The 15,039-nt window shown below is 34.2% G+C and overlaps 3 protein-coding genes across 4 annotated transcripts; 2 read left to right on the top strand and 1 right to left on the bottom strand.

Annotated features, from left to right (window-relative positions):
* Positions 1-775: 775 nt before the first annotated feature.
* LOC105801908 (E3 ubiquitin-protein ligase At4g11680) lies at positions 776-3,439 on the top strand. The gene is made up of 5 exons (XM_012633260.2): positions 776-1,499; positions 1,769-1,888; positions 1,966-2,098; positions 2,604-2,768; positions 2,894-3,439. The coding sequence occupies exons 1-5, from the start codon at positions 940-942 to the stop codon at positions 3,059-3,061; spliced, it is 1,146 nt and encodes a 381-aa protein (XP_012488714.1). The 5' UTR covers positions 776-939; the 3' UTR covers positions 3,062-3,439.
* A 3,575-nt stretch (positions 3,440-7,014) lies between these two features.
* On the top strand, positions 7,015-8,693 carry LOC105801909 (elicitor-responsive protein 3). Its single transcript, XM_012633261.2, has 5 exons — positions 7,015-7,183; positions 7,641-7,706; positions 7,836-7,962; positions 8,210-8,324; positions 8,414-8,693. Exons 1-5 carry the CDS (start codon positions 7,117-7,119, stop codon positions 8,483-8,485), a joined length of 447 nt encoding a protein of 148 aa, XP_012488715.1. The 5' UTR covers positions 7,015-7,116; the 3' UTR covers positions 8,486-8,693.
* Positions 8,694-9,348: 655 nt separating this feature from the next.
* Positions 9,349-14,698, bottom strand: LOC105801910 (methyl-CpG-binding domain-containing protein 13). Of its 2 annotated transcripts, XM_012633262.2 has the most exons (8): positions 14,445-14,698; positions 13,740-13,895; positions 13,168-13,269; positions 12,693-12,821; positions 12,446-12,541; positions 12,036-12,179; positions 11,696-11,759; positions 9,349-11,586 (listed from the first exon to the last, which is right to left on the bottom strand). In XM_012633262.2, exons 1-8 carry the CDS (start codon positions 14,526-14,528, stop codon positions 9,617-9,619), a joined length of 2,745 nt encoding a protein of 914 aa, XP_012488716.1. In that variant the 5' UTR covers positions 14,529-14,698; the 3' UTR covers positions 9,349-9,616. The 2 variants fall into 2 exon arrangements, with proteins under 2 accessions (XP_012488716.1, XP_012488717.1); XM_012633263.2 differs by lacking the exon at positions 12,036-12,179.
* Positions 14,699-15,039: the final 341 nt, after the last annotated feature.

Genomic DNA, 15,039 nt, shown 5'->3' with positions numbered 1-15,039 from the left:
TAAAAGTTTTTACTCAAGTTAGTAAACTATTTGAAAACTTTTGTTTAAGTCATTAGACTGTTAAGGTTTTTTTTTTAAGTTCGGCTAACGAGCTCCAAGTGATAATTCGACAATCAATATGATGAATTTGTACCCATCGACAGGTAGAAGAGCATACTTTAAATTCAAGTCAATCTGAAGGCCAATGTTAGAGATTGGAGAAGAAAGGTGTTTGGATTTTGGTTGACAGATTAAAAAAAAGTTGTTTTATTAAAAAAAAGTGAATTGTAAAAGAGAAGGAGAATGAGGGCTTTTGATTGGTGTAGGCAGTGTGAAGTGTGAATAGAGAAGGCCATACAACAACAATTTTAACAGTTTGGTGACTTAAATAAAAACTTTTGAATAGTTTAGTAATTATTTTGTAACTTTTTAAAGTTAAGTGACCAAAACGTAAACCTGCTAATAGTTTAATGACCTTAGATGCAATTTACCCTTAAAAATTATAATATATAAATATTTCAAATTACATGTTTACATCATATTAAAGTCAATTTTAATATTTTAATATTTTTAAATAAATTAAATCCGATTCATTCGTAATACCGATAATATAGTTTTTAACAATAGCATACATAAAGATATGATTCGTAAAAAGATAACAGTAGACGCATACATTAATTATAGTATATATAGATAATTGATTTTAAAATTTATCTAACAATGACAAAAACCGAAATAACTGCACTAAATATTACCGGACAATTAAACCTCCCCCCATGTAATAAAAGAGACAAACCTTCAGCATCTTCAATTCATCATTGTCGTCTATTCATCTCTAATGTTCACATAGAACCCTAAAATGTTTTCCTCCATGGCATTAACTTGAAAAGCCATTTGAAATCCAACTTTTTATATTAAAAGCATTTTGGGAAATCTTTTTTGGGGGGAGAAATCCCAAATATGGCTTCGACGGCTGCATCGAACCGGTCCTCCTCGGATGACATCACCGATGTGACAACGTCGCTTCTGTCATCACAAGGTAGCGTTTTGCGGGACGATTCTGCCACTCGTGGATCCGTTCGTCGCCAGAGCCTTCGGGAAGCGGCTCGGTTCCTACGCCGAGCCAGTAGCCGGCGACTCATGCGCGAGCCGTCCATGTTGGTTCGGGAAACTGCTGCCGAGCAGCTCGAGGAACGGCATAGCGATTGGGCGTATTCGAAGCCCGTGGTGGTCCTCGATATTATCTGGAATTTCGCGTTCGTAGCGGCGGCGGTTGGGGTTTTGGTTTTGAGCTGGAACGAGAGGCCGAGTATGCCGCTGAGGCTATGGATAATTGGGTACGCATTGCAGTGTTTGTTACATATGGTTTGCGTTTGTGTGGAGTATAGGCGACGGAGGAGGCAACGGAGCATGGGTTACAGGTCATTTAATACAGGAGAGGAAGGGGCTTTGAGTCCAAGATCGAGGGTAGATTCGGAGCAATACGTAACATTGGCCCATTTGGAAGAAGATGGTGGAAGGTATATATTTTTATTCAATGAATTTGAGAACGTAATGATAGTTTCAGATTACTTTTTATATACTGCAATTAGGAATTCAATAGAGATTTAGGATTTCAGGTATATGTTCAGTGTTACTCGGTTAAGTTGTGCAGATGCATCACTTACATTGATGTTTTAATGTGTTATGAGAATCCGCCCTTTGCAATAGTTGAATTAAGTGTTGTGGATATATATGATACTGTAGACTCGTCCTGTCGTAGCTAATCATTTAAAAATGTTTTCATCAGTGTTGCAAAGCATCTGGAATCTGCAAATACTATGTTTTCATTCATCTGGTGGATCATTGGGTTCTACTGGGTATCTGTAGGTGGCCAAGCAATGGCTGGTGGCTCCCCTCAGCTTTATTGGTAAGTTCTTGTGTCATTTTTCGTTCTGCTTTCTTTCATTGTAACTGGATCCTAACTCGTTTGATGCAACTCTGCAGGCTTTGTATCGTGTTTCTTGGTTTTGATGTGTTCTTTGTTGTTTTCTGTGTTGCACTGGCATGCATCATTGGCATTGCTGTTTGTTGCTGTCTTCCATGTATTATTGCAATCCTATATGCTGTGGCAGATCAGGTACTTTCATATCCTCCTATGCAAAAGATTGACATCTTTGTGTATGCTTCGTTAATTTGTTTGTGTGCATTTGATGCTTAATTTTTGTTCTTGAATATCTAATTTTGTAATGAGATGGTTAATGAAGGTAGGTTTACTTATAAGCACCTAGGTAGTATGGGAAAGGCCATTTTGTGTAATTGTATGAATTTTGAGCTTTAAACATGAATCTAATTCAATCTAGATAATTGTGTTATCACGGTGAACTAAAAGGAAACTAATAGAGGTTTGTTTTCAGAAAGTTGTATGATGCACATTTTGAATGTAGAATTTACTTAATGACCATTTAAGCACTTTTAAATTAACGAATATGCTGCATTCGAGTGGCGAGATTTAACTAAGTGCATTTAAGTAAATATTTACGATTCCTGCTATTATGGCTCTCAGCAATAAGATAGTTTTACTTTTATCTTCCTTTTTTGGTATACTCTCCTTTTTACCGACTTCAAATGGCCTCTTGCATCAGGAAGGAGCATCCAAAGAAGACATTGATCAGTTGCCAAAATATAAATTTCGAAAAATTGGCAATGATGATAAAGTTGCCGGTGATGTCCAAGGATCCATTGGGGGAGTAATGACTGAATGTGGCACTGATTCCCCCATGGAACGTGCGCTATCCGAGGATGATGCAGTAAGTTGATCTCCATTTTAGTTCTTTATGCTTTCTTTCTTGGGTAATTCCTTTTGTCATTGTTGAGCTGAAGGAAATTTAAGTCCGGTACCCAACTGATCTTTTATTATTGGGTTAATTTGTAGGAATGTTGCATCTGCCTTTCGAGCTATGATGATGGAGTTGAACTAAGGGAACTTCCTTGTGGTCACCATTTTCACTGTGCATGTGTAGATAAGTGGCTGCATATCAATGCTACCTGTCCTCTATGCAAATATAACATTTTAAAGAGTAGTACTCATGAGGAAGTTTAGACGAATCGAAATAATTTTAGTCATGGCCATATCCGTGTTCTCACGGTGATAGTTGTAGATGTTTGTAATCATAGTTCCGGTGACTCGTGACATGCTTGTTTTAGCTCTAGCCTTCATGGGTTTTTTTTTTTTTTTTGTATATTTAATGTTTTCCAGAGCATCTATCTCGAGCACTGAGTCATAGAATTCGTTTGCTTGTATTCTCTCTTTCCTTTAAATCATTTGACAGGAACATGTAGGGGTTAACTCTTGTTTCAAGTCTTGTTCTTTCTGAATTATATTTTGTATAGTTTTGTAGGTGAAACTGAAACCCTCTTGAACAATTGTTAAGAGGTGTTGTTTCAGAGTGCATAATGTTAAGAAATGCTTCTTCCTCAATGCTATGATCAATGATATATATGAATGTTGGTGTAGGATACCTGCATTTATGTATGAATGCACATACTTTTTATGAACAAGCAAAAAAAAAAAGTGTTCTCCCTCGGCCCTTTATTGACTGCAATATGCTACTATTTAATGACAACCCCATTTTTGGGTTATGAAAATACTTAATTTTAATGCATAGATTGTTACCATAAAAGAAACCCAGATTTTAAAGGAGACTAATGAAAGGTTTTGCTGTACGCTTGAAAAGAAAAAGTATACCAAAATTTTAAATTATATAAAAATATATCAAAGTTTTAACATTTACCAAAGCTTTAATCAGAAATTTTAACTAAATTGTGTTATACATTTTTTTGGAGCGCACTTAGAAAATTTTTCATAATAAATTTTTAAAAATAAGGTCAAAATTTTATTAAAAGTCAAAATGTGACAAGTAGAAATATTAAATTATATGATTGGTGGAAGAAAAAAATTTAAAAATATATTTATAATTTAATATTGAAAATTAAATACTTTGGCAATTGGGTGCTAGAATTACTTCGGCCGGCCAAATGACTCAGATAAAGCGCTGCATAGCTACCCCAGACCAAATCCCATATATTTACTGTTTGTTCCATACATGGCGTTGATTAAACATGAGAACATGGTTGGATGCTTAAATCCTGTGGATGCGTACTATTTTATTTTCTTTCTTCCTTTGCTTTTACTACACTTTAATCTTTTACGGGCAGAGAGCCAGAGACGAATTTAGGAGGCGCTGGCAGGGGGCCAGCACCTAAATTTTCTTTTAAGCCCTTTTGAATTTTAATTTTTTTATTTTGATATTATAGTGTAGTGTCTAAAAAAAGAATAAATTTGTGTTTAACCCCAAGGTTTTCCGATTTTTTATAGAATTTATAATTTTAAATGACCATTTAATATTATTTTTAGTTTAATTTGTTAAATTAATACAAAGTAATATCCAAATATTAATTTAGTAAAAATAAAGTTTAATAATTGCAACATCTAAGTATAAATAATATCTAAATATTAATTAGGTAAAAATAAATTTAAATATCTAATACAAAATGAGCATTTAACTTATTTTGTTTATCCTAAATTTTGGTGATCAAGATTATTAGGTCCGGGCCTAATTTTGAATATATATATTTTATATAAATATCCCGACCCCCTTATTAAAAATTTTAGTTTCACCCCTATTTCCAGGGATACAAGGTAGGGTCAATGTTATACAGTGAGGATCATAAGATTGTTTAAAGGATGACCGATAAACTATGGTTTAAAGTATGCCAAAACTCCTTTTAGTCTTCATAAATTCTACTTTTGTTTTTAGGTATTCAATTCCTCTACTTTCAATTTTCAAAATTTAAGTTCATTACAACATTATTTTTAGTTACATGGCTATCAAGTGAGTTATTTTTATCAAAACGTTACACCAATAAATTTAGCTATAACTTTGTTAACAACTGAACTTGAAATTTTGAAATTTGAAAGTAAAGAGAATAATTATTGAAAATAAAAGTATAGGGACTAACTTCTAAATTTGGGAAGATTATAGGACTGATGACATATTTTAACCAGAGATTATTATACCTGGTTTACAAAGAAATCTCCTCGTTCTAAAAAAGGGTCTTTCTTTTTCGGCCGAAAGAAAAACGGGTCTTCAGTGGGGATACAAAATAATAGCCCATTGAAGAAAGGGGGAAAGAAGAGGAAAAAGAAAATAAATAAATAGAAATGGAAAAGGAAATCTAAAAGAAAAGAAAGTACATATATTAAATTTGGTAAAAAAGTAAAAAATGGTTAAAATTTTCCAATTGTCCCTGAACTTTGCAAAAGTTATGAATTTTAGTTCCTATATTTTAATTTGATTATTTTAGTCCTATACTTTTAAACTTCAAATTTTCAGTAATTACAAAACGATAATTATTAAATTAATTAAGTTAAAGTATTTCATAAATATTACGTAGCAAACATGTTATTATATGCGTAATACCATGTCAACTTCTTATTCCACGTATTACTCATTAAAATTTTAGCTAATGAATTAACGACTATAATTTGCATCAAAATTAGAATTTCAAAATTCAAAAAGTATAATAACTTAGAATGATCCAATTGGAGCATATGTATTAAATATATAATTGTATGCATAATATATGACCAAGAATTGAATTTAAACAAACATATTTAACTACTATTGTTTGAGACAAGACTAATATTTCAATTTTCAAAAGTACAATAACTAAAATCGATCAATTTTGAAGTACAATAACTAAATCCATAACTTTCACAAAATATAAGAACTAAAGCAAAACTTAACCGAAAAAAATACTAGAATTAGTCGTACAATTTTGACCCAAGTTAATAACTAGGCGACTATAACATAATATATCGATGATAGTAGTCATATAGTAATCCTTTAAAGTTGGTTGACATAAATGAAAACTTATTCGAATAAAAATGATCGATTTTGTAGTTTAAAACAAGGGTTAACTACGCCCAAAGTCACTAAACTATTAGTAAGTTTATGTTTTGGTCACTCAACTTAAAAAAGTTACAAAGTAGTCACTAAACTATTCAAATGTGTTCATTTGAGTCATTGAGTTGTTAAAGTTGTTGTTACATGACATTTTCTGTTCGCACTACTGACACTAATCGAAAACTCTCATTCACCTTATCTTCTACAGTTCAACTATTTTTCATGAAATAACTTAGAACATCAAGAATTTACGAACCAAAATCCAAACTACTTTTTTCTTCGATCTTCGACATTGATCGTTAGATATGTTATTTTACTCGTCAATAGGTATTGATCTACCATACCGATCATCGAGTTGTTGCTTAGAGCTTGCTAGTTGGACTTTCAAAAAAAAAAATTAACAACCCAATGTCGTAAATAAAGACTTTTGAAGAGTTCAATGACTTAAATGAGAACTTTTAAATAGTTAAGTGATTATTTTGTAACTTTATGAAGTTTAGTGACCAAAGCATAAAATTATTACTAGTTTAGTGACTATGGGTGTAGTTTACCCTCCTTATTTTCACGCATGGTGGTTGCGTAGTTGAATTGACTAGTTTATAGAGTTGTCCATGGGCCGAGCCTTAGCAAAATTTTAGGCTCAGGCTCGGCCCAATCTGAAAATGAGGTTAAATTTTTACCCAAGCCTTACTAAGATTATAGATGCTAAACTCAGATTCGGCCTGTATTAAATTTAAAAGATATATATTATTATATAAAAAAATTTAAAATTATAGTATATCAAATATACTACAAATATTAAAATAAATATTTTTTAACAAATTGAAAATATATTTAAAAAATTGAAATAAATATTTCCCAAAAAATATTACAAAGATATGTCTCCGGGCCGGGCTCGGATAAAAAATGGAATCTATTTTTTTTGTCCAAACTCATATTTCGAACTTACATTTTTATCCAAACTCTCTAATTTTATGAACCAATCTTCAAACCTACTCATGGAAAACGTGTCCGCAGATGTCGATAATTCCTTTTACAGTATCTTTGTAAAAAGCTTTATTTAGAAAGAGAATCCAATGAGATAGAAAGCAAAATCATTCTCCTTTATATATATTGGTCTCTGGGATCTGAATTTTTTTGACACAGTTTTCTTTCTTTCTTTTTCTCGGTTTCTACTCTCCAAAATATCATGCCTCAGGGAAAGCTTCAAGTTGTCCTTGTTAGTGCCAAAGGTCTCGAGAACACAGATTTTCTCTGTGAGTTCCGCTTTTCTTTTCTTTTTTCTCGTTAATTTGAAATCTGATTGTCATTTTTTTTTGTTTAATCTTAATTTCGAACATATCTGTGAAGATCTGAGTACATTCGATTACTTTTAGATGTTTCTGTTATGATCTCATGACAATTTTTGATCAGATCAAGAACGTTTAGCCAATCTAAACTAAATTTTTGATCATACGATGGATCTGATCTGAACTGCATTGATGAACAGCGGAAAGAATTGCTTGTAGATTTATTACTTGGAAGTGATAATTTATATTAGTTTAGTTTTCGTTTTTCCGCCATATAGTTGCATATCGTGTTGACACTAGCGTGCTATTTTCGAATTATATATATTTATATATTGAAACATTGTATCTCCGTAAGTATTGGAAACGAATACTCGAAAGAATATGGTGTAATGTTTCTGAGAAATTAAATTTTGGAAACGAGCAGGTAACATGGATCCTTACGTGCTTCTTACTTGCCGAACCCAGGAGCAGAAAAGCAGTGTTGCATCAGGTTTGGGAGCTTTATAGATCAATCTAAATTCTCAACAAATTTATTCATCTTGTTGATCGATGGATCAACTATCACGATTCAAACTTTGCTTACATTTGATAGAGTTTTTGAAACAATAAATTTTCTCAGGAAAAGGATCAGAACCAGAATGGAACGAGGATTTCATATTCAACATCTCCGAAGGTGCTTCGGAACTCGCACTGAAAATAATGGACAGTGATACTGGTTCTCAGGATGATTTCGTGGGAGAAGTAGCGTGAGTGTCGTATATGGATAGATATAAACTGGACTCGGGTTTCTCTGTTTTTTATTTTTTTTTATTTTTTTCATGTATTTGAAGGGTCATATGTTATACTCATCCAAAATTACTTTGGATATACAAGTGTTAGACACGAATACAATAAGAAAAAAGGAAAATAAAATAAATATTATTAATGTAGACAAATTCCAATATATATATAATAAAATGGCTTCTGAAGAAGAGCTTTTTTGATGCTTTTCAGTATACCACTGGAGCCTGTATTTATCGAAAGAAACATTCCCCTTACTGCATATACTGTTGTCAAGGATGGAGAATATCGTGGGGAGATTAAACTTGGTCTCACTTTCACCCCCGAGGTAATTTTTTTTTCACAAATTTGAAGTGGTTTTTGGATTGATTATTTCCAGCTAACTAAAATGCAAGAACTTGAATTGGTTCAAAACAGGAACGTGAAAGCAGGGATTTTGAAGTTGAAGAATCTTTTGGAGGGTGGAAGCAGTCTTCATACACTGATTAGGCAGGCCACTTATAGTTTTCAACCTTAATTCCCGTTTCAAGAAATAACTATTATGTTTGATTTTCGGACCATGTTTGGTTGGATGTTATTACCATGTTGTCTTTTTACTGCAGTTAACTGTGACACTGGGAAATTATTACTGATTGAAATGTTTGCCTAATTTGTACTCTGGAGATTTAGTAACATGTTGGTTCTTGGATTTGAGCAAGGGATATGGTTTGGCTGGTTTTTAAGTAAGCCCGTAAATTTTGAACACGAAAAAAAAACACATGGGTTAAAAAACGTACTGTTAGTCCCTGTACTTTGACAATTCGAGATTTGGTTAGAAATTAAGCCTTCAAACTATTTTAAATAGAAGTCCCAATAATTGTTAATATTTTTGTGAAAATTTGTCAATTTTACATGTTGATTAACTTTCCCTCATATAATCTGTCGTCAATAAATATAAACACGTTAAAGTTAACCATGGTAATGATTAGACTAGAATTTTAAAATTTAAATTTTTAGATAAAGTACAAAGAAAAGTCACTCAACTATTCAATTCGTTCTATTTTAATCACTCAACCCAACTATTAATATCTTTTGTTTTAGTCACTCAACTTTTGAAAAGTTAAATATTAATATTTAATAGTTGAGTAACTAAAATGAAAAACAATTAATAGTTGAGTGACTAAAATAAAAAGAACTGAATATATGGATGACTATTCATGTACTTTACCCTGAATTTTATAAACTTCAACGACAATTAAAATCTTATTTTCAATTTCAAATCATTCAACAATCAAGAGACGCTTATCAGGCAGATTACTGTCCTTTAAAATCTAATGAACACCCAAAACTGATGCAAGGGAAAACCAAGAAGCTAACAACACCTTGGATTTTAAAGCAAGACCTACAGTATCTTTAACATAAGATTAAGAGTTCAAGGTGTAATGTCTTTAGATTAACAGCCGATGTACTTTTACACTAAGCCATTTACCCTATATTTTGTTTTCTTCTAAGGAAAGCATGCCAGAATACAAAAAGCTACAACACCACCGAGTCAAAAAAACCCAAAAAGATGCCAGTTTCAAAAAGAAGTATCTAACCTGAACTTGTCTTGCTTCCTTTAGTAAAGCTATGTATAGGATTTTACCTTGCCTGGTAATTCGTTTTGCCGGTCCTGTAAGATTGTTGAGCATTGATTGTATCGCTGTTGGGTAAGCTTACGTTTCCGGGGGGAAGGAATGGAGGATTAGAAGGGAACTGTTGTTGTTGTTGCAGAACAGGTTGTTCCACGGGAAATACTTGCGACGGGATATCACTTAGGAAATTGTTGGGGAAGCCGTAATCTGGCAGTGCAAAGTTTCTCTGAAAAGTAAAACTGTCCTCTGCAGCACTAGAACCTGTAAGAGTATTGAATGGGAACTTGAAGTATGGATCAGAGCACAGGCTACCGAATGGAATTGCAGATGGCAGGCCCCCCGGATTCTCATTGTTCAGTCCTGTAGGAATGGTTTGGTTTTGATGAGGCTCTTTGCTCTTGTTTAATGACTCGTTGTGAGATGAATTGGTTCGGTATGTAAAGCCTTGATGTTCAAGGGCCACTCTTGGTCCAAACTCGAGTTGTTGAGATGATTTCTCCGTCAGATTCGCTGAAGGCAAATTCACATTTCTAGCTTTGCTATCGTAAGACTTTTGAGCTGCCAAGTTGAGGAATTGTTCATTGGACAAAGAATTTGCCATCAGCTCAGGTGCATGTCCAGCAAGTCGTTTTGAAGACCGCTGTTGCGAACCGGCATCCTTCTTCTTAGATCTAATTGTGTTAATAAGAGTTTTTCTACAGCAGCTGTTTTCAGTTGTAGTTTCAGCTAGATTCTTCCGTGGCTGGATATTAGCAATAGGCGCTGAAACAAGTCCTTCGTTGATAGCATCCTCTAATGGTATTGCACCTGTAAGAGTTTTGATTGCAAATTCCAGGCACGGGTCAGAACAAAAGAAAGGGTGTAGGTCTGACTTGCTGTCACTGTCCTGGGTTCCCAACATTTGTGGTTGCTCTGCAAGAATTGTTCTATCTTGGTGGGGACTTATGTTATTGATTACTGTACCAAGAACTGCTGGAGAAGCTTGATTCGAGACCGTGACATCAAGGCCAACATTTAGCTGCTGAGTTGCTTTATCCGCCAAAACACATGGTGGTTTTGCTTCGGATTTTCCAGACTTTCTGGTTGTATTCTGGATAGCTACTTCAGCAGACACTCCATTGCCAACCGGCTCATGTTCAAGCCCAGCAAGTCGTTTTGAAATGCGACGAGGCAAGTCAAGCTCTTTCATCTTCTTGACCTTGCTCGAGTTCTTATTTTCTAAATTTCTTCTCTTGCTTTCCATCCTCGTTTTCTCTAGATTCTTCTCTTGCAGGACACTGGAAGCTGCAGTTGAAACAAGGCCTTCAGCGGAAGCATCCTCATGTGGTACCCCACCTCTAGGAGTATTCACCCTAAACTCTAGGCACGGGTCTGAAGAAAACATAGGCTGTACTTCTGATTTAGTGTCACTAGTCTTATCAATCTCCAACATTTGTGGTTGCTTTCTGAGAATATCTTCATCTTCAATGGGCTTTATGGTCTTCGCTAACCCACGGCGCGGTTTAACTTTTGGATAAGCAGAGGGTTGCTTTGCCACCTCTGGATTGGAGCAAACATTTAACTGCAGAGGTGATTCCTTCTCTAAAACACATGGACCATTGGCTTCCTTTTGGCAAGGGTTCACACGTTCAAGGCCACTAGCCACCTGCTCAGGTTCAAGCTGATCAAGTCGATTTGAAGACCCATGAGGCAAATCAAGCTCTTTCTTATTCTTTGACTTGCCAGAATTACTAGAGCTTATATTGCTTTTCTCCTTTTCATCATCAGCAGCGGTTGAAGCAAGCATGTTATCAGCGGAGACTATTTTACCCTGCTCTCCATTGGAAGCTTTATGAGCTATCGAGCTGCTCTGACTGGATTTTTCTGCAGTCTTGGGATTCCTTTCTGTAGCAAGCCCAGTATCAGCACAGTCCTCGTCAATTTGGCCTTCCTTGGAGATCTCGGTTTCTAGACCAGATAAGTCAGATGTCTCCCCATCTGCAGCCAAAAATTCACATATGTTTCTCACATAAGTCAATCTGCCCAACTCAAATACTCAAGTTGGTTGTTCAGGATTAAAAGGGATTATAAATTTTCCACCCTTTACCTGTTACAAGCTGCCGCTTGGTGGCAAGAAGCTTCACTTTCTGCCTTTTAGCTTCCGGGAGTTGCTAATATACACAGAAGGCAGGATAAACTCACTCATCTAAATTAAAATGTAATATATGTCTCTGAAATATATTCTGTTTCTAATATTAGCCTACGTGTCTTACCCTATCCAGCAGATAGACTTGTCCAGAAAACATGATCTTACACTATGCCATTCAATAAATGATAAGGGTATTTTAGTTTTGACACGGTATGCATCATGGAAATTATTTGATAAATCAAGCATGTGGACCATGATAAACATAGCAAGAAAACACAGAAGCTAAGTCCAAACTTACTGATCCATCTTCATCAGTTAAATTTTGATCATCATTGGACTTTGGTGGCAAAAAAGCACTTCTAGCAATCTCTCCAGTTTCTAGATAGTGAAGAACAGCCTTTTTCGAGCGAAAAACATATCCGCTAACTGGATCAGTGTAATACTGTAGCATTCATAATTAGTACAGATCAACATTTGCAAATACTAGGCATGTTTAAAGGAACCATAGGTTTATAACTCCATCAACATGCAGCAGTTAGTTCATTATACTGCCATGCTGTAGTTTGAAGCAATATGAGCACAAGACTTGTGGCAAATATTTGTGGTATGCACGCATGAAAATCAAGGAATGAATGAATGAGTTGGATTTGTCCATGTATGAAGGATTAGGCTAGGGGGAACTGCAAGAATTAGAAAGTAACTTCATACCGGATCTTTTCGGACTCCATTTGCATTCCTTTGGATCTTGATTTCCTTAATCCATCCTGCGGGTAAATCATCCACTGTTGATTTCTCAATCACAACCTAAGTTTTACAAAATCCAAGACAGCATATCTCATTCGGTAGCAGTAAAATAAAAATAAACTATATCTCATAAAAGGTATCCTAAATATAGTACAACTTTTATGTATTTTAGTATAAGCAAATAATAGCAAAAGGATTTTCGAGAACCAACTTTCTTTCTAGAGTAGGCGGCTTGTTTCTTTTTGTTAGTTTTTCTATTTCTCTGCTCCGCTTGTTTAAGAAATCGAAATACCGCTGGCTTGGAATAGAATCTCAATCCAGTTGATGGATCAACATATATCTGCAACAAGAAAGCAGCTCAATAAAGATAAAATTGAAATATTACAAAGAGACAAAACAAGCTTAAAGTTCCTTATGTTAGTAAATGCATGGTCATAAAAGAACTTTTTAATTAGAAATCTAGTTCGTGTATGTGTCTGTATAAATGATCTAATTCAGATATCATTGGGGACGTAGGACAAGCCATGCATGCTCATTGACAAAGTAGCCATTAATGCCGAACCAGCAATGGGGTAGTTATGCAAAAGCTAATGCACGATAATATAATATTACAAATTCCACATGGTACTAGAAGATAGAAAAAGCACCATGATTCCTATTCAAAAAAGGAAAAACAAATTTCATACCTTGACTCGCTTTCCAATGAATTCACCACTCTTATGGGTTTTTACCTCCACGAACCAATTCTTAGGTAACCATTCCGGACATTCATTTTCTTTTACAGCAGCCTATACAATGATCAAATAATTAAAGAGTAAAAGAAAAGGGCAGCAAACTCACATTTATGTGACCGTTTGCAGGGGCCATTTTAACTTAACACAGGATGCCAAGATAAGACTGCAAATGTTTCTTTCACATAACATGAGTTTGTTAAGGAGAAAGGAAAAGATTTAAATTAGTTGTTACAGGATGCTAAAATGGATTTTGGATAATTTAACAGTAATCTATCGGTTACACCGTGAAGAAACAGGTGGAGACTATGAACTTGTTTGAAATGTTACCATAATTGATTGTACAAGATACAATAGTTCGTTCTTAGTTTTATATATACTACTTTTAAGCTCTATACTTCTGGAATAGAATCTAAATCCAGTTGATGGATTAACATATATCCGCAACAAGGAAAGCAATCTATATGATGACTGAATAAAAGAATACAAATGTATAAAAGTACAACTAATTAATTATCCACACATACATTCACTTGGCTGTTCGTTGACGGTTTTGTAATTTGCTTTAAAGTTAGCAACCTGTCGTCATATTGTTTGCTTTCCGTTTTGGTTTCGGTTTTGGTGTAGCGAATAAGATCATCCTTGGTAAAGAATTTTTGACCAGTTGCCAGGTTTACATAATGCTACAAAAGAGAACAAGAAATATAGAAATCAATGTTTCGGCGCCACGTAACGTCTTCCGACCGAAAGACGACAAAGACAAACATTCCAATGTCTTAAAAACTCTTCATACAGAACAAAATTGACCTGTCGGTACGCATTATACACACACATTTACTGCCAAGTGCCAAGTACTAACTATTCAAAAAACTATTTTAATGCAATATATCCTAAAATGCAAAATCAACAGAATCCAGCCTTAATCCCTCACTGTTTAGCCTCCAAAAACTTATAATTCAACAAAATGGAACCCTCATTTATTTCATTAACCTTCACATTCAACATGCACAAATCTAGGTATATCATTTAACAACATTCCATTCACATGCAAATAAAAAAACGGGTCATCGGCCAATACAAGCTCCATAATCTTAATCTTAAAACTTGATCAGTCCACATCATTCTTAATTCACTAAAATTCTTCGAAAAAACAGCTAATTTTCTGTTAAACTAAAACATCAAACCAAATAAAAGTAAAAAGAAAAACCTAGAAAAAACGATAATTAACAAACCGTGATTCTGCGGCCGGTCTTTTGGAATCTGAACTCTTGGGTCCAGCCAGCGGGAAGCCAGTCCGGTGAAGTTTCTTCCGTCATTATCTCCGGAAATTAGATTTCCGGCAATCAAATGTATTTTTTTTCGTTTTATTTATTTTTGAATTAGAGGAGGAGTAGTGAAGAAGAGTTGTTTTCGTGAGGTTTTTGACTGAGCTTTGAACATTGGGAGTTTGTCTGAGAAATGAAATTGTCAGCTGAGCGACAAAAAATACAACGACGTGTAAGTCGAAAACCAGCACGTGGACTATTATTTTTAAAGATTCCTAAAAGGCAATTCAATTTGTTTTATTTTTTACGTATTATAAATATTTAAAGGAATAATCATAATTTTAACCCCAACGTTTATTCATTTTATCATTTTAGCTCTTTTGGGATCATTTTATCCTCAATTTTTAAATTTTAGTGAAATTATTTTAGTGAAATTGCTAGCTTTTGAATGGAAACAAAATTGACTGAACTATTTAAATTTTAATAATATTGATGTGACCACTAATGAGACAAATTATGTATATTTTATAAAATTAAAAACTATTTAAAAATAAACAAATTT

This window comes from Gossypium raimondii, chromosome 11, assembly GCF_025698545.1.
Source record: "Gossypium raimondii isolate GPD5lz chromosome 11, ASM2569854v1, whole genome shotgun sequence".
Lineage (NCBI taxonomy): Eukaryota > Viridiplantae > Streptophyta > Magnoliopsida > Malvales > Malvaceae > Gossypium > Gossypium raimondii.
The sequence above is the reverse complement of the archived record's forward strand: the minus strand, read 5'-3'. Positions and strand labels throughout refer to the sequence as shown.